Source organism: Talpa europaea, assembly GCF_964194135.1.
Source record: "Talpa europaea genome assembly, chromosome: 7".
NCBI classification, from domain to species: Eukaryota; Metazoa; Chordata; class Mammalia; order Eulipotyphla; family Talpidae; genus Talpa; species Talpa europaea.
Window position 1 is genome coordinate 63,574,608 of NC_140074.1, and position 26,810 is coordinate 63,601,417.

Consider the following 26,810-nt stretch of genomic DNA (forward strand, 5'->3'; position numbering starts at 1 on the left):
GGTACACATACATAGTGGAATACCACCCAGCAATCAAAAAAGATAAACTCATGCCATTTGCATCAATATGGATGGAACTGGAAGAGATTATGCTAAGCAAAATAAGTCAGAAGGAAAAAGAGAGAAATAGCAAATGGTCTCACTTATAGGTTGAATATAGGGAAACAGAACATGGATTAGAAAAAGACAAAACTTGCAAACTGAGGCAAACAGCAGGGGAGGGGAAGGAAAAAGGTCAAAACAGGGGAGGGAAGAGCACAGGGGACTATGGTGATGAATCAAAGCTACTAAGGTGGTGGGAGAACTATGGGGAATATACCTGAGGGGAGAAATCAAATACTGTACAAAAATGAACAATGATGTAAGAAAATAAATTAATTTTTAAAAACCCTAGTTCTTATCACTTACCAATATTATATTACTGTTAAAAAAAAAAAAAGAGAGAGAAACAACAGATTTCAAATGGGGTCATTCATACCAAGCCCCACTAAGATTTAATACCTGGGCCTCCCTGGTGGCGCAGGAGTTAAAGTCTCAAGCTATCACCAGCCACTTCAGCTTGAGTTTGATCCCCTGCCAGGGAACTAACCACCCATGGCAGAGCAGATGTCTCCTGTCTTGCCTCCTGGTCCCCTCAGAAATGTATTTCAGTAGATTTGCCTGTTCTGCTCCCCACTCCGTCTCTGGTGAATCCTTTCACCCGCAACACTTCTGGCCTACACCCTGTAACAGGGTGGTCCCCAGGAAAGGGGGAGGTTCCCTGCCCCACCTAAGGGAGGGTGGAGCTGAGCAGGAAGAGGAGAAGCTGCAGAAGAGACTGAGGAAGGAAGGAAGCAGGGTGGAGCCAGGAGACCTGGAGGAAACACATGGAGCCTAGAGACACGTGAAGAAGCTGCGCTTGTCTTTTGGTCGTGGACGGGGTGACACAGATGTGGGTGAGACCCATGGGGAGGTGACCATGGCAGCTTTTATCTTGATGTTGATTTTGCTCTTTTCCTTCCAGGCTTGTTTGGTTGTTTCTGACTCTTTTCTGTGGGTCCCCCCTGGAAGATGCTTTAGACTTGTGGCAGGCTTTGGGGCTTTGCTCTGGGCCAATCCCATTTGGATGGACTTTTACCCATGAGGGGACGGGTAACTTTGGGTGCTTCATTTAGAAACTAGACTCTTTGCCTTACCTGTATTGTTTCCTAGTTTTATCAAAGATCCTTCCCATTAAAGTCTCATATGTTTTGTGTTGATGCGGTGGATGGCAGAACCCATTTAGAATAGGCAGGTTTGCGGGGTTTGGGCTGACCCTCTCCCTGTCCTATAACAGATTTGGCATCCAACGAAGATTTAGGACAGCCATCCGTGGTTAGTCAGCCCCATGGGGAAATTGGGCTTCCCTATGGCACTGGCTACCATAAGCGCAAATGTGATTTTTGGTTTCTCCGGTGTGTTTGTTTCATATGTCAATTTACTGTTGGAAAAACTGGCTTGGGCTTTGTGAAGATCTGTGTGTCTGTATGTAATTTGTTTGTAGTGACTTGCTAAGACATTTGATTTTGTGGAAATTGTTCTGTGCCAGTTTTACTCAAAAGATTAGGCAGTACATTGGACCACCATGTGGCCAGATCAAAGATGGCGTCTGAGGCCACTTGGTGTGCTCTTGTAAAATTCAGAGGTTCTTGTTGCTAGGACTTTGGAACTTTTTTTTTTCTTTCTTTTTGTAATCTCTGCTGTCTCATTAGCATTTCTAAAGGCAATAATGGTTCTTCAGTGGTATGTTGCTTTGTCTTTGGCTACTTCCTGCTCTCTGCCTGATGCATTTTGCCAGCCAATTGTGGAGCAGTGGTGTTTAAATTAGCAAATGTATGCCTGGGTGTTAAGAAAAAAGTAGCCTTAAGCAGTAACTGGTAATTACTGGTATCCTTAATGGATTCTTGGAGATAACTTAAATTTTTGCAAAGTCTGGATCAAAAAAATTAACAGATTATGTCTAAGTCTAAAAAAATTTGCTACTGTGAATTTTGTCTACACAATTTGTTTTGGGCATGTTTGCCATTTTAAATACTAAATTTGTTCAATTGCTGGTGTAAGACAAGATTCTAAGTTTCTGCTTCCTACTGAGGAAGGTCTGTTATGAAAAGCACTCTTTAGGGTGCATCATGTAACTGTACCAGGTTTTCATACCTGTGTTGTTGTTGTCCCTCCCTAGTGTGGGGGAGGTGTAATCTGTGCTTAGATGTTTAATCTGCTCTTTCAGCTTCTGTCCCAGAGTGGCTAACAAAAGTAAAGAAATGACTCCTTTTAATTAAAAGTTAATTACTAATATTTTAATTTTGCTTTTTCAGGTTCTATTCCAGGAAACCCAAGGAGTGCCTACTTGGTGGCTAACAAGAGATGACTCCTTTTACTTAAAAGTTAACTGTTACTTTTATTCATTCAGTTACTGTACAGAATACCCCAAAATTGACTTCTAATAAAAAGTCTTCAACACTAAAAACCCTAAGGTAATAAACAAGGTCGTGTAACCCTTGTGATTAATAAAACTTTTCCTTCCTATTTCCAAAGTCTTAGGTTTGTAGGATGACAACTGGAAATTTTTCTGCCAGCAACACTCCACATTTTTTTTGGACTTTGACAGAACCTGTTTGCCTTGTTTGTAGGGTTCCAGAGACCTCCAAAGAAGGTGAGGAAGCTTGCCTCCATTGGCAGGACTGGACAACCCAGCCAACGAAAATGCCCTGGTACCCTCGCGAAGAGGAAAGCCCAGGTGGAGTCTGATGAGACCAACTTTATACCTGAAGCCTACATCGACTGGATGCCACCGGTTCGCTCTGATCCTGTGTGGAGTATTTCAACAAAGCCAGCTAAAAATTGCTGTTAGTTATTTCTGCCCTGTGATTTTATGCAAAATAGAAAAAATGGTTTAAAAGTAGATTTAATTTGCAAACTTTTGCTATGCTGTAAAAAAGTTTGGGATCAAGGTTGAGAAAATTCGTTTTTGCATAAGTTAAACCATTTTAACATTTTTTCCCTGTGATTTTGATATATTTGCTATCTTGTTTTAGCCAATGCTCCAAATTTTTTTTCTTTTGGCTTGAATAATGGACTATTTTAAGTAATGAAACTCATACTAAACATTCATGGACAATGCTGCTGACTAATTGTTGCTTCTCTTACACACATTGTAACCCTGAAAAAAGACTGTCTCCTAAGATTACACCATGAGATCTGTGCCACCATAGATATGGTGGAATAAAAATTAAAAGGGGGGATTGTAACAGGGTGGTCCCCAGGAAAGGGGGAGGTTCCCTGCCCCACCCAAGGGAGGGTGGAGCTGAGCAGGAAGAGGAGAAGCTGCAGAAGAGACTGAGGAAGGAAGGAAGCAGGATGGAGCCAGGAGACCTGGAGGAAACACATGGAGCCTAGAGACACGTGAAGAAGCTGCGCTTGTCTTTTGGTCGTGGACGGGGTGACACAGATGTGGGTGAGACCCATGGGGAGGTGACCATGGCAGCTTTTATCTTGATGTTGATTTTGCTCTTTTCCTTCCGGGCTTGTTTGGTTGTTTCTGACTCTTTTCTGTGGGTCCCCCCTGGAAGATGCTTTAGACTTGTGGCAGGCTTTGGGGCTTTGCTCTGGGCCAATCCCATTTGGATGGACTTTTACCCATGAGGGGACGGGTAACTTTGGGTGCTTCATTTAGAAACTAGACTCTTTGCCTTACCTGTATTGTTTCCTAGTTTTATCAAAGATCCTTCCCATTAAAGTCTCATATGTTTTGTGTTGATGCGGTGGATGGCAGAACCCATTTAGAATAGGCAGGTTTGCGGGGTTTGGGCTGACCCTCTCCCTGTCCTATAACAACCCCAGTTCTTGTATACATAAATAAATAAAAATAAATCTTAAAAAAAAAAGATTGAATATCTAATTTCATTGTACTTCAGCCTTTCTTAGAGGTGGAATTTTACATCTATCTGGAATTCCCTGGTCAGAACTAGTGACGCAATTTGCATGATAAGATCCCTCTACTTTCCCTAAGGGGACGTGGCTTTGCCTGAAATAATCTTTCTTTCCTTGTACTACCCTCTTTTCTGTTGATTAAAAACCTGTTTTGTAGAACTCTTTGTAAGGTCTTTCTACCTGCTAGATGGAAAGCTGCCCAATCCTAAGTTGTTTAATAAAACCAATTTAGATCTTTAACATTAATTCAATTGGATTTTTGTTATGCAATATTACATATCCATTTGCTTTTTTTAATCCAAGAGAGTAGACTTGGTTTTTCATTGTATCCTCGGTGTCTTAAATACCCTGTGGCACACAGGTAGGTGCCAAATAAATCTGTTAAATGACTGAAATGTAAGGAAGGTATCCATTCTTCTCTGTTCCCAGCTCAGGGTGTCCTATCTAGACAAGCCCTTAAGTTCAAGTACACTCCCCAGATTGCCTAAGAGCAGCAAGATTCTCAGTAAGAAATAGATTGGAGGTAGGGAGTGCTCACACATATATATGTATATGTAACTGAAACAAAAACCTTACTGTGAATTATATTTCTGTTTTTTCCTTTTCTTATTAATTTTTTTAAGATTTATTTATTTATGCATACAAGAGCTGGGGTACAGGCCAGAGATGTGGGAGGTGAGAGTATTCACCAGAGACAGAGTGGGGGACAGAACAGGCAGACTGACTGAAATACACTGCTGAGGGGAGCAGGGGGCGAAGTGGGCAGGGTCTGCTGCGCCATGTGGGTAGCTTCCTGGCTGGCCAGGGATCGAACTCGTGCTGCAGAGGCTATGGATTGCTCCATAGTGCGGTGTTTAGCCCCTTGCACCACCAGGGAGGCCCTTATTAATTTTTTAAGATGTTGGTCTCCACTCCTTAATTTCTTCATTGCCTTAGAACAGTATTTCTGGGGGTGAGGTGGTGGTGGGGAGCGCATTTGCCTCCTAGCCACTGGCAACTGCTACAAATGTATATTCCTGACTCTACCCCATATTTCGTGAATGAGAATCTCACTGGAAAGTTTGCCTTTAGACAAACGCACTCCCCATCACCCCCGGTGATTCTGTAACAGGGTGGTCCCCAGGAAAGGGGGAGGTTCCCTGCCCCACCCAAGGGAGGGTGGAGCTGAGCAGGAAGAGGAGAAGCTGCAGAAGAGACTGAGGAAGGAAGCAGGATGGAGCCAGGAGACCTGGAGGAGGCGCATGGAGCCTAGAGACATGTGAAGAAACTGTGCTTGTCTTTTGGTCGTGGACTGGGTGACACAGATGTGGGTGAGACCCGTGGGGAGGTGACAATGGCAGCTTTTATCTTGATGTTGATTTTGCTCTTTTCCTTCTGGGCTTGTCTGGTTGTTTCTTTTCTGTGGGTCCCCACTGGAAGATGCTTTAGACTTGCGACAGGCTTTGGGGCCTTGCTCTGGGCCGATCCCATTTGGATGGAGTTTTACCCACGAGGGGACGGGTAACTCTGGATGCTTCATTTAGAAACTAGACTCTTTGCCTTACCTGTATTGTTTCCTAGTTTTATTAAAGATCCTTCCCATTAAAGTCTCATATGTTTTGTGTTGATGCGGCGGATGGCAGAACCCATTTAGAATAGGCAGGTTTGCGGGGTTTGGGCTGCCCCTCTCCCTGCCCTATAACAATTCTAAAACCTAATTAAACTTGAGAGTCACCACTTAGTTTATGAGACTCCTAGGCCTCTCCAGACAAGTGTCACGCAGGCCCTGATACACATTTAGGGAAGGGACTGATTCTTTGGTTTCAGTTCAACTCTGCCCATGAGGGTGGAACAGATGGTCCCAAAAATCCATTCCCACTTAGCCTCTTCCACTTTCTAATCTCTCTGCCTGGAAGCTCTTCTGGAGATGTTGCAACTAATTTCCTGACCTCAGTTCTCCGAGGGCCACTCCAGGGCCACACCAAGTAAAGTGGCCCCATTTTCCCCAAGGACTTTAACCCTTCTTCTTCCCCACCCTCCACAGTTTTTCTTCTTATTAGCCTCCACACAATATCACCTCCGTATGTTTCCTTTGTTGTTTTTTTTTTTTTTTAAATTAATTAGTTTGTTTATTTATGTATTTATACAAGCACCGGGTACAGTCAGAAGCGCGGGAAGGTGAGAGAATTCACCAGAGCCAGAGCAGGGAGCAGAGCAGGCAGAAGGACCGAAGTACACTGCTGAGGGGAGCAGCGGGCGGCAGGAGGTCTGAGCGCCATGTGGGACCCTCCTCCGATGTTTCCTTTGTTGTTAACGTTATGTTGAATAGCCTTCCACACCCCAGCCCTTAGAACAAAAAAACTCTAGCTAATTATGGTGGGTCCATTTCTATCCCCACCTCCAGAAGAGGGTGAATACCATTATGAGGACTTAACCCCCCACACTGGGAGGGACTAGAAACTTCTTTTGATGCTAGGAATATTGTACCTCCTCCACACACACACCCCCAAAAGAACCTCACACAATTTACATTCTGCTAATCTCCACACATATAATAAAAACATTAACTCACCCCTCATGTATGCCAGACACCCAAGCAAAGCACTGTACAGACAACAAAATCTATATAATTCTTGAAGCAGCCTTCAGAGAGAGATACTATTCTCACCCCCACTTAGAGGTGAGGAAACTGAGGCACAGAGGGACTAAATAACCTGAGCAAGTTCCCAGAGCTGCAAATAGCTTGGTCCTGTCAGCTGTCCTTACCTGCCAAGGGCTGAAGCTGTTGAGCCTGAGAGAAGAGAACCATTCTCTTCCCTTTGTGTAGCTGTTGCTTAGAGGGACCTCAGAGTAGAGGTGCCTGAGCCCCAACATGCAGTGGGATGTAGTGATATTTCTCTTTGGGATTTTGCTTTCATATGTGTCCAGTTCGGCTGAACTCAGAATATTCTCTGACACCTAAGGTCCCTTGTCTTTTTGGCTGAGTTCTCTCCTCAACCCACTGCCAAAAATTCCTAAAATGGAATTAGGGGTTAGAGGAGCAGTGCTCTCTGGTCTGTCCAGGTGGAATGGACTGGATTCCCAGCAGAGGATACAATGTGGGCTTAGACTCATTGATCAGATCTCAGTTAAAAAGGTCCCAAGACAGTTCACGTGCTTATTAGCAATGGTTCTTTCTAGAGAGGGGTTTTTCATTCATATGCTTATTTGCATATTTTGTTTTCTTCAGTAAACATGCATTTTTTCAATACCATTTTAAAAAAATATAAATTGAGAAAATTTGGATGTAAATACTTTGGGAAAATCAGCCCAATGCTGATATTTTCATTGGGCCTTAATGTGTAATTTAAAAATAATATATCAACCACAAATCCACCTGCCTATGTTCCAATCTTATTGCTGCCAATTAGTAACGGTGACCCCTGGCAAGTCACTTAACTCCAGTACTTTCTTCGCATTTAGTAGCTGCTGACTGTGCTCCAGCTGATTGAGGTGTTTTAACTCATTTAATCCTCAGCACTTGTCTTTGAGATATGTACTCTCATTATCTCCATTTTACAGTTGCGGGCCCCAGGAGGGGATTCAGCCAGTGAGCAGTTAAAAGGGATTTGAGCCTGGCAGACTGACACCAGAACCTTGCTTTTAAAACTGTTTGTTTCAGTTGCCTCTCAAAAAGGGCAAGCCCTTAGCAGAACCTTGGCACTTAATAAGTGCTCATCAAAATTTCCTTCAGTCACATTACTATTTGCTGTTTTATGCTTGTTATAAAAACAAATATGAACAAAACGCGATGGAATTCAGAAAAAAACAAACACATAAAACACCCCGAGCTGGGCGGGTTCGCGGGCAGGACCGGGAAGGGCGTGGGCGCGGGCGGGGGCCGGCAGAGCCGCCCCGCGGGTGCTGGAGGAAGCTCAATGGTCGGCTCCGAGTCTCGGGTCGCGGCCGGGGGGCGGGTCATGGAGGCCCCGCCCCGCGGCCACCTGCGGCAGGTGGAGCGCGGCGCGCCGCGCGGGGCCGATTCGGCAGAGAGCGCCGGGCCGGTGCCGGGGTCAGGGACGCCCCGCCCAGCAGCCACCTGCGGCAGGTGGAGCGCGCGGCACCCGGCGCTCGGCCATGTCCGCCGAGAACATGGGGCCAGGACCCGGGCCGGACCCGCAGGCGGGACCCAGGCCCAGGCTTGGGTCGGGGTCGGGCTCGGGGCCGGAACCCGGGTCCGAACCCGGGTCCGAACCCGGACCCCTCTGCCCGGAGCACGGCCAGGCTCTGAGCTGGTTCTGTGGCTCCGAGCGACGCCCGGTGTGCGCCGCCTGCGTGGGGCTGGATGGCCGCTGCCGGGGGCACCGCACCCGCCGGGCCGAAGAGCGCGCGGAGGAGCTACGGGTGAGCGGACGCGGGTGTCGGAAGGTGGGGGGCCCCGGGGAGAAGGAGCGCTGGGCAGCACGTCTCGAGATCCTGCAGCCTGGGACCCGGAGGCCAGTCCAAAATTCCGGCCCCGCAGTGGTACTGGCTGTGGAACAAGGCAAGGTGTGGAGTGAGGCAGACTTGAGTTCGAATCCCGCCTTCCTAGCCCCGCTGAGTCTTGTAACTGAGCTTCAGTGTCCTCATCTGTAGCCGGGGTGGGGTGGAGTCGGGTTGGGGTGAGGGGGTGGGGACGCAGTTTTCACGTGCATTTATTGGAAATGTGAGGTAAGTAAGAGAATGGGTCAAGTGCTGTCTAGTCATCGTGCTAATCACGTAGGGGACAATTCAGTGTCTCCTCTCCCCATTGGGACGAGAACGGAGCTTGGTTTTGCTACTGCTGTTGTCCCTACGACGTGTGCCCAGCGCCCCTCTGGTGGAAGCTGATGTGATAAAATGCAGCCCCTCACTCCTCAGCCAAATGGCCCAAAGCTTTTCTGTTTGTCCACCTTTCAAGCTTCCTGTTGAGGTGCTTTTTACCTTCTAGGATTGGCCGCGACTGTCCCTTTAGCTAGTAAACAGCGGGCCGAGAAGTTATCGGGAAGTTGCTGCTGGAACCCTTCACTTTTGGTTCCCCCAACCCCCCCTTCTCCCGGTTGAGACTGGTCACCGCCCCTCCCCTGAGCTACCGAGATTGGAGCCAGGTCACCCTGGGACTTCCTGCCTCCTTCCACCTCTAGCTTTGGCCCCTGGGGATTTCCTTGCAATTTGATTAAAGGGCTTGATTCTCCCTACCTCTCCCTGGAGTTTTGCCCAGCTGTTAGGCCTGAGGGCTCTTGTTGGGGATTTGACCTACTCGCCGGACTGGGAGCTGGGGCTGGGGGAGATTGAGTTATTTAGCGACATCTGAAAACTGTCTGCCTGTCACCACTGTCCATTATAGCGATGATGAAAATAATCATGGAGAAAGTAGTACAATAACTTGCATAATGGATAGAAACACTGCAAGTTCCAAAGCACTTAAATATCCATCATCTCATTCCATCCAGAACAAATCTTTGAAGCAGTAGTGCTGCCTGCATTTTACAGATGAGGAAACTAGGCCAAAACAGGGCAGTAAGTTAACTCCTCCAAGATTAAGGGCCTGGATGAGAGGAGTCATTGACTAGACCAGAGGAAACCGCCTTTTTGCTTCTGTGGTTGGAAAGAGGAAATGATGCTAATGGCGGTGAGAATTTAATGAAACCCTTAAACAAGAAGTTGGCATCAGGGCTGAGTTTGAATGGTGGATGGGTAAGCTGGGGCTGGGTAGTGGGCCTTTTGGAATGTACCCTGCTGGGGTGTTGTCCTGATGGCCTTCAGAGGCCCTAAGCATATTCATCTTTGCTGGAATGAAGTATGTCTTGCCCTTTCTCCCTCCAGTTTTGAAAGATTTTGGTTTTTGCATTCTCTTCCTACTCCCTCCTCCACTCCACCCCCTCCCTCCCCAGCAAAGAGATTTTGCCCCAGGCTAAGATGATTACTGACCTGGACAAAAACTGCACCAGATCAACAACTCGGAAAAATCTTCGGCATTCTAGCCCATGTACCTTTTCAGAAGCTAGTCTCAGTTCCCCGAGTCCTGGATCACAGCTTCCTCCTCGTCAATTCAATTCTATAACTTTGTATTTGTACTCATGAAGTGCAAAACTGTCTCCGAATTTGGGGGAATAATTTACAAAGGCTTCACATCAAAAGAAGCCAAATTGCCTTTTGGCAGATGGAACTAGGAGTGGAAATAGTGGCAGGGTTGCTGCTTGGAAAGGCTGCCTGGAGAAATGGAATGGCCATATCTTCTTAGCCAAATCACTTCTCTGTGGGCCTCAGCGTCTTCATTTCTAAAATGCTCCCACAGCTGTGGGAGCTGTGAACTGCTAAACCCCTGTGGTCAAGATGTGGGTGTTCATTCATTAAGCAAATTAAATTCAGGGCCTTCTCTATGTTAGAACTGCTTTCGAGGTAGTGGGACAGAGAGCAAGTCAAAGTCATTGTGCTCAAGTTTCAGTGGTAGGGAGGACAGACACACAATGAAGTGAGCTAAGACATAACATATGGTCAGAAAGCAATAAGTGCAAAGGATAAGCATCCCTTGCTTATCCCCAAAGTAAGGGGATGGGGTGTGGAGATGATCAGGAAAAGCTTCTGAATTAGTGACCTTTGAATGGAGGGAGGAAGGGAGACATAGGAGAAGATAGCTGGAGACCGAAAAAGCAGGTGCAAAGGCACTAGGTCAGGACAAGTTTGGTGTGTCTATGGATCAGAGAGAAGACCAGTGTGGAGGGTGATGGGAGATAACACTGGAGAGGCAGGCACAACACATCAGGTTGGTCCTTTTTGGCTAAGGTGAGATGCTTGAGCTCACAGTGGGAGTATAAGAAAGACTTTGGAAGGAGCAGGGACATGACAAGATCTGTTAGCAGGGGCTAACTGTGGCAGTCAAGAATAGAAGCCCAGTTAGGGTTCCTGTGAGAGAGAATGGTGATCTGGGTTGCATAGCAGGAGTGGAAGTGACCTGCAAGGGCTGGAGAAGACAGACGAGACTTTGGAGATGGGGCTGATTGAAAGGACTGATTGATGGGTTAGATGTGGGGTAGGACAGTAACTCCTGGGGTTTTGCTCTGGGTATGAGATTGATGACTGGTCCTGTTAAATGAATGGGGATAATGGAAGGAACATTTTGAGAAGCCATGCCCAGGCACAGGTATAGAGTCAGGGAGCTGCGTGGGATTTTAGAATGAAGAGGGAAGCAAGGCCTCCAAAGGGGATAATGGACAGTGAGAAGTGGTAAGACTAACTTGTTGGCATGAGCTGAAGAGTTGTTGGAATGGAGAATCTAGTGTTAGCATGCTAGAAGACTGGGAAGTGGAAGGTAGGGTGTGAGATGAAATGAAGATTTGGGAGACATACAGTTTTCAATAATGATGAAGTCTGGATATGAACAAGGGAATGGGTAGCTGAGATGAGGTATGAGATAAAAAATCATTGGAATGGGCCTCCCTGGTGGCACAAGGGGTTAAGACACAAACTATGAAGCTGTCTGCAGCCTCTGCATCACGAGTTCCATCCCCAGCCGGCCAGGAAGCAACCCACATGGCGCAGCAGACCTCTTCCTGTCTCACCCACTGTTCCCCTCAGCAGTGTACTTTGGTCAATCTGCTTGTTCTGTTCCCCACTCTGGTGAATCCTCGCACCCCCCCCCCCCCACACACACACCTCTGGCCTATACCCCAGCTCTTATATGCATAAATAAATCTTTAAAAAAATCATTGGAATGAAGTGAATACACTAACACGGATCAAGATGCCATGAGTGTCCTTTGTATTGCAGAACAAGATTGTGGACCAGTGTGAGCGGCTGCAGTTACAGAGTGCTGGCATCACCAAATATGTGGCTGAAGTCCTGCCAGGGAAGAACCAGAGAGCAGTGGTAGGTAATTTTCTCCCATTCCCCTCTACTCTAGGGTAAGACACCAGCCTTATGGGCGTGGGCCAGTCTCGGGGCTCTTCCCGAACTCATAGTCTCATTGTGCTGCTAGCAAAGTTAGATGCCCAGGAAGGATGATTTTCTACTTCTGTGAGCCCTGGTTTTACCATCTGGGCAGAGTGGATGTTGCCAGTACCACAATGGGTGCAGAGACTCTGCTTGAAAACTACTTTCTTGGGGTAAGGGGCCAGGTTGGTAGCAGTCTTCTACCATCACATTATTTGGAGCTCAGCCCTGGGAATATAAATAACCCAGAAACTTTGCATTGAGCATTCTTGATGACAATCTTATGCAGTAGGTGGCAGAACAGCTCTGTTTACTGATGGAAAAATGGATCTCCTAGAGGTCCTTCAGCCTCCTGTCTTTTAGGAATAAGTAAAGATAGGAAAGGCCAGGGGTCCAAGGAATGAGCTGTGGGGCCCTTCAACATTTAACCATTGAGAAGATAGAAGGAAACAACAAAGTAGCCAAAGAAGGAGCAATGAGTGAGATAGAGTGAAGCTAAGAGTGTTGTGTCCCAGAATAGGTTTCAAAGAGGCAGGACGGATCTCTCATGTCCATTGTTGCTGAGCAGTAAGAGTGGACCGTTGGGTGTATAACACTCACAGCACTGGAGAATCTGAGAAGAGTTTTGAAGAGTGGCAGGTTGGAAGTCTGATTGGCACAGGTGTCAGAGAGAATAAAAGAGCAATTTGGGGTGGTTGACACAGGAACTTTGCTATAAAGTGAGCTGAAAATGGGATGATACTGGAGAATGATGAACTATCAAGTGGTTTTCTTGTCTGATTTTTAAGATGGGAGAAATTACTCTGTTTGCTGATAGAAATTTTCTAGTAGAAAGTTTTTTTTAAAGATTTATTTATTTATGCACACAAGAACCAGGATACAGGCCAGAGGTGTAGGGGGTGAGAGGATTCACCAGAGTGGGGAACAGAACAGGCGGATCAACTGAAAAACACTGCTGAGGGGAGCAGCGGGCGAGACAGGAGAGGTCTGCTGTGCCAGGTGGGTCACCTTCCTGGCCGGGGCTCGAACTCATGCTGCAGTGGCTGCGATGGCTTCATAGTCCTACATCTTAACCCCTTGCGCCACCAGGGAGACCCCCAAAAGAGGAGAAAGTTGATGCAGAAGAAAGGGGCAAGTCAAGTACAGTAAAGGGGGTGGGGTTTTGTAAACAAGTACAAGGTTGTCTTTAGAGCATGGGCAGTTCATCGTCAGAAGGGAAGGCAGAGTGTGTGGGCATAGGCATAGCTAGGTGGGCAGCTGATGGGCAAGGCTTTGTACATTCTATTCTCATTGCTAATGTTTTTCATTATTTATTACCTTTGCTGATAATTCTTTATACCATTTGTCAGTTTTAAGGATGTTTTGTCCTCCTGCAGTAATGAATGTGGTAACACATCAATAGATTTTTCTAATGCTAAATCATCTTTGAATTCCTGAGGAAAACCTACCCAACTTGATGATAATGTATTTTTTTAACTTTTAGTTTAGAAATACTGTAGATTCACATAGAATTTAAGAAATTATTAAATAGCAATATCCTTTATACCCTTCATCCAATTTTTCACAATGGTAAGATCTGTCTAACTGTGGTACAATATAATAATCAGGAAATGGATACCCACCATATTCAAATTTTTGCATGTACTCATTTGTGTGTGTGTGTACGTGTGTGATTTTTAAAAAAGATTTATTTATTTATGCATACAAGAAATGGGCTGTAGGTCAGAGATGTGTGTGAACGGATTCACCAGAGACAGAGTGGGGAGCAGAACAGGCAGATCTACTGAAATACACTGCTGAGGAGAACAGCAGGCGAGACAGGGGAGGTCTGCTGCATCATGTGGGTCAGCTCCCAGGATGGGCCTCAAACTTGTGCTGCAGTAGTTGCAGATAGCTTCATAGTGCTCTGACTTAACATCAGGGAGATCCCTGGATCTCAAATTTCTTTACCCTAAACTATAATCAGGAAATCTTAGGGCTGGGATGACTTAAGCACTGTTTCTTCCATAACTATGCCAATGACAGGCACTGCTAATCAACCTCAAAATCCTGAGTGAGCCCAAACCCTCATAATCTTTCCTAGCGGTTGACTAGGACCCAACCACTTGCTTTACCCTTTGTCAGAGCAAGGCCAGCACAGCACGGGAACTGGTCATCCAGCGACTGGGTCTCGTGAGGAATCTGTGTGAGAATGAGGAGCAGCGGTTGCTGGAACAGGTGCACGGCGAAGAGGAGCGGGCCCACCAGAGTATCCTGACGCAGCGAGCACACTGGTCCCAGGCGCTGCAGAAGCTCGACACCATCCGCACCAGCCTGGTGGACATGCTTACCCATCTGGATGACCTCCAGCTGATTGTAAGTCAGGCATGGATGTGGGCACTCCAGTTGGCCCATCTCCCCCAAAATCTGGAAACACTAGGATGTTTCTTGGTAGGCGGTAGTGGAAAATGATAATTTGGTGCAGGGATAAGGCAGGGGAATATTATGTGGATTTTTTTTTTTTTTTGCACCAGTAACCATTCTCAGTGCCTACTATGTGCTAGCTAAGTGTCGCACTTTGAAATAGAGTTATAGGATACAACTGTCAGTTACTCCCAGTTTTATGGAGGAGTTGATTACATAAATTGTTAGCATATGGAGGGATATGTGCTATGGCAGAAGACATCTCTGGGAGCTAGGAACCCTACAATCCAGGCTTGAAGGGAGTGGTGGGTCAGGGGAGGCTTACTGGATAAAGTGACTTAGAACCTGATGTCTGAAAGAAAGAATGGCATGGCAGTAGCAGCTATGTTAGAGGGAGTGGGGGTGGGGGGAGCGGGGAGATCAGAGAACACTATACTCCAGGGCAGACAAAGGGTCCAATGTAAAAATAGAGAGCTCATCTTTACTCCTACCACCTGGAAGAGACCATGATTACTATTTTGGTAATATCCTTTCAGAGTATTTTATATAGATATGCAGTTTTAAGGGGACAGTGTGACATCTGAGTAAATATGCCAGGGAAAAAATGAGAATGTGGAACAATTGAGCTGTCCCATTGCAGTTCAAGTAGGGCAGTTTCCTTGCCTGCCCTAGATTGTGTATTCGCTTAGTCACACAGCTCCTAGTAGAAGCACCTTCTGTCCTGAATGCTGGTGTTGTCATAATAGAGGGTTCAGAACGAGTCCAGTCCTTCTAGGGGCTGGTGGTCTTGATGGAGGAAGAATGCTGGGTAAATATGTGATTGTCCTGAAGTCTAGTTGAGAGACACTCCAGACACCATGGTGGCGGGGCGGGGTGGGGGGCGGCAGACTGATTCATTCTCAGCGCTTAGTGGGAGAGCACTGTGAGGAGGAACCCACATTGCTTTGTGCTGGGTCTGAAAGAAGAAACAGAGTTTTTTATTCTAGAGCCTCTGTCCACATGGAGCCCTCTGTACTAGCTGACCATATTCATGTCTTGACTGCTTTCTGGGTGTCTCGTCTCTTCTCTGACTCTGACTCTGTTTTCTCTTCTCACAGCAGAAGGAGCAAGAGATTTTTGAGAGGTGAGTAGGGTCCCCTTAATTTGCTTGGGTAGTCATGGAAGCCATGGCCTCTACCTAGTCCAGTGCATGTGGGTCCATTGCTCCAGGGAGAAAGCCCTGGGGGTGCAGCTGAGTGAATTTTCTGGAGCCACACTTGCTGGACAGGGGTTTTCTGCCCCTAGCCTGGGGCTGTAGACTCTAAGGGAAAGCGGGTGAAATACATGCTTATTAATCAGGGGACTGCCACAGGCTTTCTTAAGTGTTAGCCTATTAAAAATTGTGCAGTCATCCTCTGGCAGGGTTTTACCACTGCCACCTACAGAGGAAAATGCTGCAACTCCAAGAGGGAAGGGAACTTCTTAAGCCCCAGAGTTGGGATCTGGAACCACACCTGATTCTTGTCCCACCTGTCTTCTCTGTCTCACTTCCTCTTTCTTTGATGAGTCTTCAAAACTTAAGTTGCTTTACCACTTAAAATTGGCTTCTTAGTAATGCAATAATAAAAGCATTTCACCAGGTCCTGCCTGGGTGGTCCTGAAGAACTGCAAGCCAGCAGCCTGAGAAAGTGGTCAAGAGGGTATAGTTGGCCAGATAAAGAAATTAAATTCTTGACAACTTCTATGTGAGATTGAGGAGCACTGTCCATTCTTATTAGTTTTTGTATTTATTTCAATAATAATAATAATACATGTGTAACCCCATGGATCAGTTTCAGCAATAGATGGGGGTCTTGTCCATGTCCCTGGCTATAGTCAGGAAGAGAGTATGTGGGGTCAGCTTTTTTTCCCTTTAAAAAATTTTTTTAAAACCCAGATGGGATCATTTTATTTTTGCTATTCTGTAACTTATCAGGCTGTCTTGGAATCTTTCTAAGCCAAAGCCAGTACATTTAGACATACCTTGCTTTTTGGAAGTCTGTGAAGTATTCCACAGTATGGAGGTACCTAAATTTATTTTACCACCTCTTTTCAATGTGTTCTTGGCTGGTCCTAACCTTTTCTCTCTTAAAATCGTTCCATGTTTTCTAGTCTCCTCCCCCTGTATCCTCATCTTCTCTCTGATAAAGTCATTTCTCAATATCAAGCTGATTTTATTTTTGGAAAAAGTTTTGATCTTTAATTTTTTGCTTTAAAATATTTCAAACTTGTAGAAAACTTGCAAAAATAGTATCATGACCTTCACCTAGAAATTTTCACTGTTAACATTTTGCCACATTTGCTCTCCCCCTCATTTTCTCTGTCTCTCTTTTCCTAATTATCAAGTGTATATTTAAAGACTTATATTTTTCTGATCTGTTTGAGAGTAAATTGCTGAAGGCATGACCTTTCATACGTAAATACTTATGCATGTACCTCCTAAAAACAAAGACATTTTTTAATATTGTGTGGCATAGTGATTAAATTCAGGAAATTTAATGTTGATATAATTCTCTTATCTAACATGCAGTTTCATATTCAAATGTTGCCAGTTGTGCTAAAAATGTTCCTGTGTCCTCTGCCTTTCCCTTCCATCTGCTCTCTTTGAAACTGGAATTGTTCTTTAGTGTTAGCAGGTTTTTTTTTGTTTTTGTTTTTGTTTTTCTAAAAAAAGATTTTTAAAAAGTCTAGGAGAGTTGTTTTATAGAATACCTCTTAATTTGGGTTTAACTGATGTTATCTCATGTTTAGATTCAGGTTATCTATGTTTTTTGTTTTTTGTTTTTTTTTTTTTTTTAAGATTTATTTATTTATTTAAACAAGCACTGGGTACAGTCAGAAGTGCGGGAGGGTGAGAGAATTCACCAGAGCCAGAGGGGAGAGCAGAGCAGACAGACTGACAAAGAAATACACTGCTGAGGGGAGCAGTTGGCACGGCAGGAGAGGTCTGTCGCGCCTTGTGGACCCTCACTGGTGGCCGGGGATCGAACTGGCGCTGCAGAGGCTGCAGGAAGCTTCCCAGCCCAGCGCTCAACCGCTGCGCCACCAGGGGAGACCCAATCTATGTTTTTTTCCTCTAAAGATTTACCTATACATATAAGAACTGGGGTGTAGGCCAGAGGTGTGGGGGGTGAGAGGATTCACCAGAGACAGACTGGGGAGCAGAACAGGCAGATCCACTGAAATACACTGCTGAGGGGAGCAGCGGGCTAGACAGGAGAGGTCTGCCGTGCCATGTAGCTGGGGATATTAAACTCTTGCCTCAGTGGCTGTGGATAGCTTGCTAGCCCTGAGACTTTAACCCCTGCACAACCAGAGGGACCCTCAGGTTATCCATTTTTTAGCAGGAATTTTTATAAGTGATGTGCTCTCAGTCCATTGTAGTTGGGGGGGCACCAGATGTCCCTTTGGTCCATGATCAGGGGTTTTAATTTTGATCACTTGGCTGAAGTGGTAAGCAACCTGGGAAATACTTTGTTTAAGTAGCCTGTTTATCTTCAAAATTTAACCCAATAGTTTTAGCATCCACTGATGCTGAATGAATGAACAAACAAATAAAAGAGTAGCTCAGGTAAAAATAATGAATACTCCTGCCCAAATTTATTTATTTGCTTATTGTTAATTCACTTATTTAGTGTCACTGTAAACTCATTCTTATCAATGAATAATCAATGAGTATCAATGAATTTTATTTAATGCACTATAATTATTATTGATACTATTCAGTTTGATCTTCAAACTGTCCCAAATTTGGCCAAGGGGAGCCCCTTCACACTGGCTCCATATCCTTTTTTTTTTTTTAAAAGATTTATTTATTTATGCATACAAGAACTGGGGTACAGGCCAGAGGTGTGGGGGGTGAGAGGATTCACCAGAGACAGAGTAGGGAGCAGAACAGGCAGACTGACTGAAATACACTGCTGAGGGGAGCAGTGGGTGAGACAAGAGAGGTCTGCTGCACCACGTGGGTCAGCTCTCTGGCCGCCGGGGCTATGAATAGCTTCCACAGTGCTGTTTAACCTCTTGTGCCACCGGAGAGGCCCTCCATATCCTTTTGTGATAAATCTCCATCATTCTTTGGGTACTTTCTTGCTTTCTGGAACAACAAGATAATCCAACTTTCCCAGTGAGAAACCTGGCTCCTAACATCCATATGCTTTTTCACTTGTTCAGTCCTACAATGCAAACAAACTTGTTTGAAAATTGCTAAATCCAAACACTATGGACAATCCTGCCAGTTCAAGATTTGTTTGTAGTTCTTTGTGCCTTTAAGTCAAAGTATATACTCTCAAAGTACTGTGTTCAAAAGTCGTTGAGTCGTGTCTCCCTGGGAACTCACTTGTCTAGAAATATCTTTGTTGGCTTCAATTTTGGATCCATGTTCACAGCTGGGCTGCATTCTGGCCTGCTGCAGATAAACCAGGCATGCTGGTCCCAGCTGGCGCCCCGCAGTCAGTATCTGAGCCCCATTTCACTCTCACTCCCCATTTCACTCCCGCTCCTTTGGGCTCGTGCGTTTTCTATTTTGTACCACCAGGCAGCTGGACCAGTTGCTTCTCTAGATGCCAGTGTCTTCCACTCCCCTCAGCCTTGCCCTGTGCTGATGGCTTAGCACTGCCAACATCAGCTCCTCTTCCCTCCCCACCTGAGGGCTGGCAAACCTCCCTACCCAGCTCCGGTGCTTTGAGAAGAGGCAACAGACCCTCTCTTGTCCTGACCATAAAGAGTCTTTGTTACCAAGCCTGCTCTCAGCTTTTGTAAGGCTCTGTTCACCTCTTTCTTCCCAAGCCAGTGGAGTTGGTGACAGTCTTGCAAAAAGCTGACATCCTTCAGGAGGCCTGTGCGATACCCGCTCTCCCCTCCTTCATCTATGGACCAAGCTAGGAGATTTGGAGAGAGTTGTGTTCTCAGAACTGCTGCTGATCTCAAAGCCAAGTTCAGATTAGAGGTGATGGGAAAGTTCCCTCAGAACCCAGTTCAGAGACATGCAGAGCTCTGTGGTAGTGAATCTTCACTTTGTCCTGCAACCCTTTGGGATTTTACTTCAGGCAAGGGAAAAGTTATGTTGCACGGTGCTGATCTCCAGCCTGCATTCCTCCTTTCCCTTCCTTCCTTTCTGTTATTATTTTTTTTACTTTTATATTCCCCATACAATTGCACCCCCTTTATTTTGACCCCAATCCCTCCTTCCTCCCCCCCCCCCCAGTGTGTCTCTGGCTTATAGTTGTTTGTTGATTTTGATTTTTTTCTTTCTTACAGTTATTCTTTTTCCGGGTCCCTTATTTATGTTTTCTAGATTCCTGCTATGAGTGAGACCATCCGGTATTTTTCTTTTTCTTTCTGGCTTATTTCGCTGAGCATGATCCCTTCCAGCTCCATCCATGTTGCTGCAAATTGCATGAGTTTATCTTTTTTGATTGCTGAGTAATATTCCATTGTGTATATGTACCTCATCTTCTTGATCCAGTCATTTATTTGGGGCATTTGGGTTGTTTCCAAAGCTTAGCTATTGTAAATAGTGCTGCTATAAACATAGGGGTGCAGGTGCTCTTTGGAATTAATGTTTCTGTGTCCTTTGGGTAAATACCTAGGAGTGGAATTGCTGGATCATATGGAAGCTCTATCTTTAGTAGGTTGAGGAATCTCCACACAGCTTTCCATAGTGGTTGGACCAGTTTGCACTCCCACCAACAGTGCAGAAGAGTTCCTTTTTCTCCACACCCTAGCAAACATTTGTTGTTGCTAGTTTTTTCAATATGCGCCATTCTCACTGGTGTAAGATGGTATCTCATTGTAGTTTTGATTTGCATTTCTCTGATGACAAGTGATACTGAACATTTTTTCATATGCCTGTTGGCAATTTGCATTTCCTCTTTGGAGAAATTTATTTTTAGCTCTTCTGCCCATTTTTTGACTGGATTATTTTCTTTGTTTTTGTTGCGTCTCATCAGCTCTTTGTAGATTTCTTCCTTTCTGTTTTTCCTTCCCTTCCTCTCTCCCCGTGGTAGGACTTGAATTCACCTCCCCCATTTAGCTGAGTGCTTCCTCTGGACCTCTCTTCTTTCCTGTTAAACTGGATAACAACTACCTCGCAGGTTAGAGCAAAGATTAAATGAGACTCTATATAGAAAACAACAAGCCCATGGCCTGGCTGCTTAATAAATGGCAATTCTCCCCTCCTAGGAATCTTTTTTTTTTTTAAGATTTATTTTATGTATACAAGAGCAGGGATGTAGTCCAGAGGTGCAGTGGGTGGGGTGGGGAGATGAGAGGACTCACCAGAGAGACGGAGTGGGGAGCAGAACAGGCAGATCTACTGAAATACATTGCTGAGGGGAGCAGTGGGCGAGACAGGAGAGGTCTGCTGTGCCATGTGGGTCAGCTCCCTGGCCGGGGATGGAACTCCTGCTGCAGTGGTTGCTGAGAGCTTCACAGTGCTGAGACTTAACCCCTTGCACCACCAGGGATGCCCCCTCCTAGGAATCTTATGTTCCTCAAATCCCTGCAACAAAACCTGATCTCCCCTGCAAACTGCGTGATTAGCAGCAAGGAGCTATGACTAATTTATGGTTGACAGATAACTGATAGCCTGTCCCTTCCTTGAGATGCCTCAGCAGAGGAGTGGCTGTCCCTTCTGACCAAACCAAACCAGTGGTTTTTACTTCAGTAAGTGTGGAGGGAGGTGAAGTTTTCTCTGAGCAGGATGGTGAAGTGAAAATACTGTGTACAGGGTGCAATATTCCCTGGTTCTAGTCCCAGTGTTGCCACTAACTTATAGAGAAACACTTTTCCACACCTTCTCCTGCAGAGTGGACCATTTCCAAGTTCTAATACTGGCACCACCCTGTATAAATTGCCCTTGCTGGAATTAAGGTTCCTGGGAGAATGCCCACCTACCCTTTTGGCTGAAGCCCCCTTTAGGTCCTCTGCCCATCACCCCATATGAACTCAGATACATTTCCAGAAGCCTTCTGAATCTCTGTTTTTTTTCCCTGCTTAGGACTGAGGAAGCAGAAGGCATTTTGGATCCCCAGGATTCGGAAAAGTTGAACTTTAATGAGAAGTGTATTCGGAGCCCACTACTGACACAACTCTGGGCAACAGCGGTTCTTGGGTCCCTCTCAGGTTAGGAACTGCCAGAGCCCAGACCACTTGGCACAAACGGGGCTTCCATTTGTCTGTCTGTCTGCCTGTAGTTTGCTGTTGGGTTGTACTGGGGATGGTATCTGGAATGGTAGCTGAAGCAGCCAGTGATACTGGGTGCAGGCTAGTCAGTGGAGCCAAGGCTCTGGATAGGCCTGGGGAAGCTGCGAGGCTGGGTCCTTCTGGTTTCTGAACCAACCTATGCTGTGATTGGATTTAGGATAAATCCTGTTCCTTTAAATAATACCCTCCCTATGTCTGTGGCCTCAAGATCCGGCCATTCTGGGACAGCTCAATATTATTTCTTGGAAGCCTCCTTTGCTTTAGTAGATATAATTGATGGCCAGGTGGCAAGCATCTGGGCTGAGAATTGAGCTACTTGGATCCATCTTAATTACCAAACGTTATCTCAGCTGCTTATAGATCTGTCCCCATGCCACATTCAAGAGCCACAGAGGTTGAGTATGACATGGTCTTCTCCCTCCAAGAATTCCCACCTAATGTGGGGGCTCTCTGAGCAGGGTTCCCCCCAAGCTGGGTGGGAGCATCTGCACTCCCAGTTGTGGTCTTTTCAGGACTCACAGAAAGGTTAGGCTAATGGATCAAATATTTTTCTCAATTTTAACCCTTCTTCCTGAATGTTTTCCTTAAAATTCTAGTACAAGCCCTAGCTTGTCTACCCTAGATTCTGATACCAGTGCCTGACTTGCTGGCAGTTGGAAAGTGCATATCTGATGCATCCTAACATCCAGGAGCGGTGTCCCTAGGACAAGTTTGATCTTGAGGCCACAGAATTGCCAAACCAGAATTCAGGAGGATCCATGTGAGATGTCAGCTTCAGAAATACTGAGTTTGCAACCAACTGGGTGTGTGACCTTGGGCAACTCACTTCTCTCTGTGCCTTGTTTCTATCAGTTTAGAGATGAGGGACTTGGTCTAATAACTATTAATATCATGGCCACAGTTTTCTGAATACTTACAAGTTAGGCACTTTACATGCATCATCTCATTTGAAACTCACATCCATCCTGTGATGTTCTATTTTGATCCCTTATTTTACAGATGAGGAAACTTAGGCTCAGAGAGAGTAAATGGCTTGTCTGAGGTCACACTGTGGTGAGGAAGTCCTTTGCTGCCTGGCAGAACCAGGTGAGGCATGAGGGAGACTCAGTATTCTTTCTGGCAGGTGCTGAGGATGTGCGTATTGATGAGAGGACAGTCAGCCCCTTCCTGCAATTGTCAGACGATCAAAGGACCCTGACCTTCAATGCTAAGAAGTCCAAGGCCTGTGCAGATGGCCCGGAGCGCTTTGACCACTGGCCCAATGCCCTCGCTGCCACCTCCTTCCAGGCCGGGCTGCATGCTTGGATAGTGAACGTCCAGAACAGTTGTGCCTATAAGGTGGGCGTGGCCTTAGGTCAGCTGCCCCGAAAGGGTTCCGGCAATGACTCCCGTTTGGGCCACAACGCCTTCTCCTGGGTCTTCTCTCGCTACGACCAGGAATTCCGTTTCTCGCATGACGGGCAACACGAGCCCCTGGGGCTGCTGTGCTGCCCTGCCCAACTGGGAGTGCTGCTGGACCTACAGGCTCAGGAGCTGCTGTTCTATGAGCCAGCCTCGGGCACCGTGCTGCACACTCACCACGCGTCCTTCCCTGGGCCCCTCTTCCCAGTCTTTGCTGTGGCAGACCAGGCCATTTCCATTGGCCGCTGACCTTTGGCCCCAGAGAGCTTGGTCGACCTCCCTAACACTCTTTCAGGCCACATTTCTATCCCGTGGCTTTTTCTTGAATGTTGCCTGGGCTTAATGGGCAGCTTGAGAGGGGGTGGGGTTGTTTCAGATCTGGGTGCAGTTGTTAAACATTGGGTGTCTCCGGGGCAGGGGACCTGCTGCTCCCTGGGCCTTGGTCTTCCAATCCCACTGTGCACCTGCCCCTCTGATGGTGTCTTATTCACTACGTTGTCTCTGACACTCCAACATGGTGCCCGGTGCATAGTGAGTATGCAATAAGTATTTGGTGAGTGAGCTTATGGGTGGATGGATGGAGGGATCGATGGACATATGGTGACCGGGTATCCAGGTTGCTGGGTACATATGATAGAGTCTTCTGGAGGAACACTGCCTTTCAGCCTCCTGTCCATCAGTGTGTAGAAGTGGTTCTCTGGCAGAAAAGTCTGTATCTGAAGCTCTTTGATCTCAATTCAGTGCTTCTCAAACCTTTTCATGACATGGACACATAGAGGAAATATTTTTCTAGAATACAAGGACAACCTGGAAGGAATTTCAAACTCCTGCCAGGCTGCTCAGGGCCAAAGGACTCATTCCCCAGTTCCTGCCTAGCCCTGAGGTCAACCATGGGGGTCCTATCTCCAGGTAGCCTGACGATAACACAACCATTGGCAGCTGAGCTCCCGCCTGTGTCCACCATGGTACAGGGAGGAGGGCTGCTGCTGAGGAGGGCTTCCAGCTAGCAGCCCCGCTGGCAAAGTGGAGAGTTGGGGCAAGGGCTCCTAGTCAGAAAGAGCCGAGGGAGCAAGAAGACCGGCCGTAGGGATCATGCACATTATTAAAGGTTTTAAAAGACTAAAAACTCCATGTTTGCTGGTCACTGGGTGGGCACTGGATGCAGGCATGTCTTCAGTGCCCAGCTTGGATCTTAAGCATGCATTTGCTAGGCAACTAATGTCTTCTCACCCTCAGCCACATTCCCAGAAAATAAGGGAGTGGCAACTCAGCATGCATGTCCCTAAGAGCCTGGACACCATGGGCAGGTCCCCTTCCGGTCTCTCACTGTGCTCTCACATTTTGTTTACTCTGGGAACACAGCTCAGTCTTGTCTTCAACTTCAGGTTCCTGGGCCCAAAGATTAGGAGGCAGAACCCTCCCCTTCCTACCTCTAAGTGTGCTCAATAATTTGCTTAAAACACTGGATAGATTAAATCCAGCCCACAGACCTATGGGCACCTTTTGGCTGAGATGATTTCTGAGACGGGTCACCACCTGTGTCCTCACTGCCTGGCACTTGGGAATTAATGTCGAGTCACTTGGCCCTTGGCATCAGGCATAAGGCAGACAGATCCAGAAGAGGTTTAGCCAAGTTCAAATGTTTGCCTCTGCCCTCAAGCCTGGGTCAAAGCCAAACTCTTCTGCTGGGCACCCAAAGGTCCCCATGTCATGCCTCCCAAACTATCCCTCTTAGCTCCCCACAGCAGCCTTTAGTCCAATTTCTGGGCCTGCTGCGAGGAATGCCCTCTTCTTGTTCTGCCTATCTGAACAGCACCCTCCATTCAGGGTCTATTCCAGAGCACACCCTGGCTGTTGGCACCAGAACACACTGTGTACGTGCCTATGTGTCCTCACCTGTGATGTCTCGTGCCAGGGGTGTGTGAAGAAGGGAAAGGCAAGAAGAGACATGGAACTCAACCTACTTCTTCAATCTCCAGCAGTTCTCACTTCCCTACACTCCTGCCCCTCCAGCTCTGGTTTCTGTCCCCTGTGCCTTTCTACCCCCATGCTAATCCCTATGACTGCAGGGCCCCTCAAGATCAGATTGACATCCTCCCAGGACTGGCACTGTGCTGTCTCATGTGACATAGACCTCTATCCACTTGTAGCCTAATAGTCAAGTCAGTGGGCTCTGGAGTCAGACATTCCTAAATAGGAACCCCAGCTCCCTCATGTATTAGCTGTGACCTCAGGCTACTTGAACACTGAACCCCATTCCTCATTTTTAAAGTGTGGGTCACACCACCCACTAGGAACCACTGGGGGTTATGTATCATACACAGCAGGCCTAAGTCAAATTTCTTATTACTATAAATGAGGTGTCTCTTATCTAAAATCTTTAAACTATGTGGTCCTAGAGGAATGTCACTGCAGCACAGCTTAGCACCCTGATTTTCAAACTAAGCACCTTTGAGCCCCCAGGGCCACAATGAGGTACCCTAGGGCTCTGTTTCAACCCTAGCCCTGACCCACCTGCTTCACAGGGAAGCTGCTCCCGTTTGGCACATGGGGTCTCCCATGACAAAGGCCCTGCTGCAAAAATAAAGGTTGTAAGTGTGTGGGTTTGATGCTACTTGGGCCGTTGGTGACTCTTGGAGGTGAGGGGAACACAGGGTAGAAAAGGGACAGGTGTGGTGAATGAGCCAACTAAGAGACCAAGAGCTGGTTAGTGGAGGCAGGGCTGAAAGCCCCACACTCACTGCTTTATAGTCAGTGTTGTAGAGGCCACAGTGGGAGGGGCAAAGGCCAAGTCTCAGGAAGGAAGGGGTTCCTTGCCTCCAACATTTGCCGGGTCCAGCTATTTCTCTCTCTGGACTCAAATCCTGAGGGGTGAGCCCGCCAGGTGGTCAAGGGCAGGCAAGAGATGGGGCAATGAGGGGAGGATATGTTCTTGGGGTACAGAATCCTTGACTACAGAGTCCAAAGGCCCTGGACCAATCACCAGGAAGCTGTGCATGCCTACCGCGCGGGCCCCCTGGTAATCACAGCGGTAGTTATCACCAATATGGGCTGCCACCTCGGGTTCTACATGTGCAAGCTGCAAAGCCTTGTGGAAAATGCGGGGGTCTGGTTTGGGGCAGCCAGCAGCCTCAGAGGTCAACACAAAGTCAAAGTGCTCCCGCAGGCCAAGACCCACCAGGATGTCCTCCAGGCGCCGGTCAAAGTTGGAGACCACTGCCAGCTTCAGTCCCAGCTTGCGGCACCCTCTCAGGGTGGCCTCAGCCCCCTCCAACACCTGCCAGGTGCAGGGGCTGCTGAAGTCCTGGTACAGCTGCTCAGCAATGGGGGTCACAGCCTGGGCATCCTGAACACCCGCTAGGCGGAAGGCCTGCATGACTACATCTAGCCACCAGCGGCGGGAGGTTAGGCCCTGGCTCAGGCCATAGTTGGGGAAGCCGTGGCTTTGGGTTTTGTATGCCTGCCGGAAGGCTTGTCCCAGGGCCTCGGCCTCCACCTCCAGCCCGTGGGCCCGGGCCTTGGCAGCATATTCCTCGCCAACAGGGCGGCGGAGCCTGAGCAGTGTGTCCTTCACATCCCACGTCAGGAGCTGTATCCGCAGCCGGTTCGCCATGGGTCTGCAGGAAGAGCCACGTCCACACCAGGTCACCTCAGATCCCAGCTGATCAAGAACACCTCTCCAGGACCTACAGGTCTTCTGTTTCCAGAAGACACATTTGGTAGCAACCAAGAAACAACTCCATAGTGTGAGATCCTAGGATAAGGGACAACAGGTGAGGTAGAAATTCAGGCCTTGAAGTCAGAGTCCAAGGTTCATATTCTAGCACTGCTAACTCACTCTGCATCACACTCAGAATCTGTCTCCTCATCTGAGAAGCACTATGACACCAAACACAAGATTATTGAGCTAAAAAAGATCATCTGTT

General features: G+C 46.9%; 2 protein-coding genes across 2 annotated transcripts; one reads left to right on the forward strand and one right to left on the reverse strand.

Annotated features, from left to right (window-relative positions):
• Window positions 1–8,043: 8,043 nt before the first annotated feature.
• BSPRY (B-box and SPRY domain containing) lies at window positions 8,044–23,133 on the forward strand (the record flags this gene model as incomplete). Its single annotated transcript, XM_084237806.1, has 6 exons — window positions 8,044–8,310; window positions 11,695–11,793; window positions 13,981–14,211; window positions 15,357–15,382; window positions 21,278–21,402; window positions 22,607–23,133. The coding sequence occupies 6 exons, from the start codon at window positions 8,044–8,046 to the stop codon at window positions 23,131–23,133; spliced, it is 1,275 nt and encodes a 424-aa protein (XP_084093932.1).
• A 2,608-nt stretch (window positions 23,134–25,741) lies between these two features.
• Window positions 25,742–26,497, reverse strand: HDHD3 (haloacid dehalogenase like hydrolase domain containing 3; the record flags this gene model as incomplete). Its single annotated transcript, XM_084237807.1, has 1 exon — window positions 25,742–26,497. The coding sequence occupies one exon, from the start codon at window positions 26,495–26,497 to the stop codon at window positions 25,742–25,744; it is 756 nt and encodes a 251-aa protein (XP_084093933.1).
• Between the last annotated feature and the right edge of the window lie 313 nt (window positions 26,498–26,810).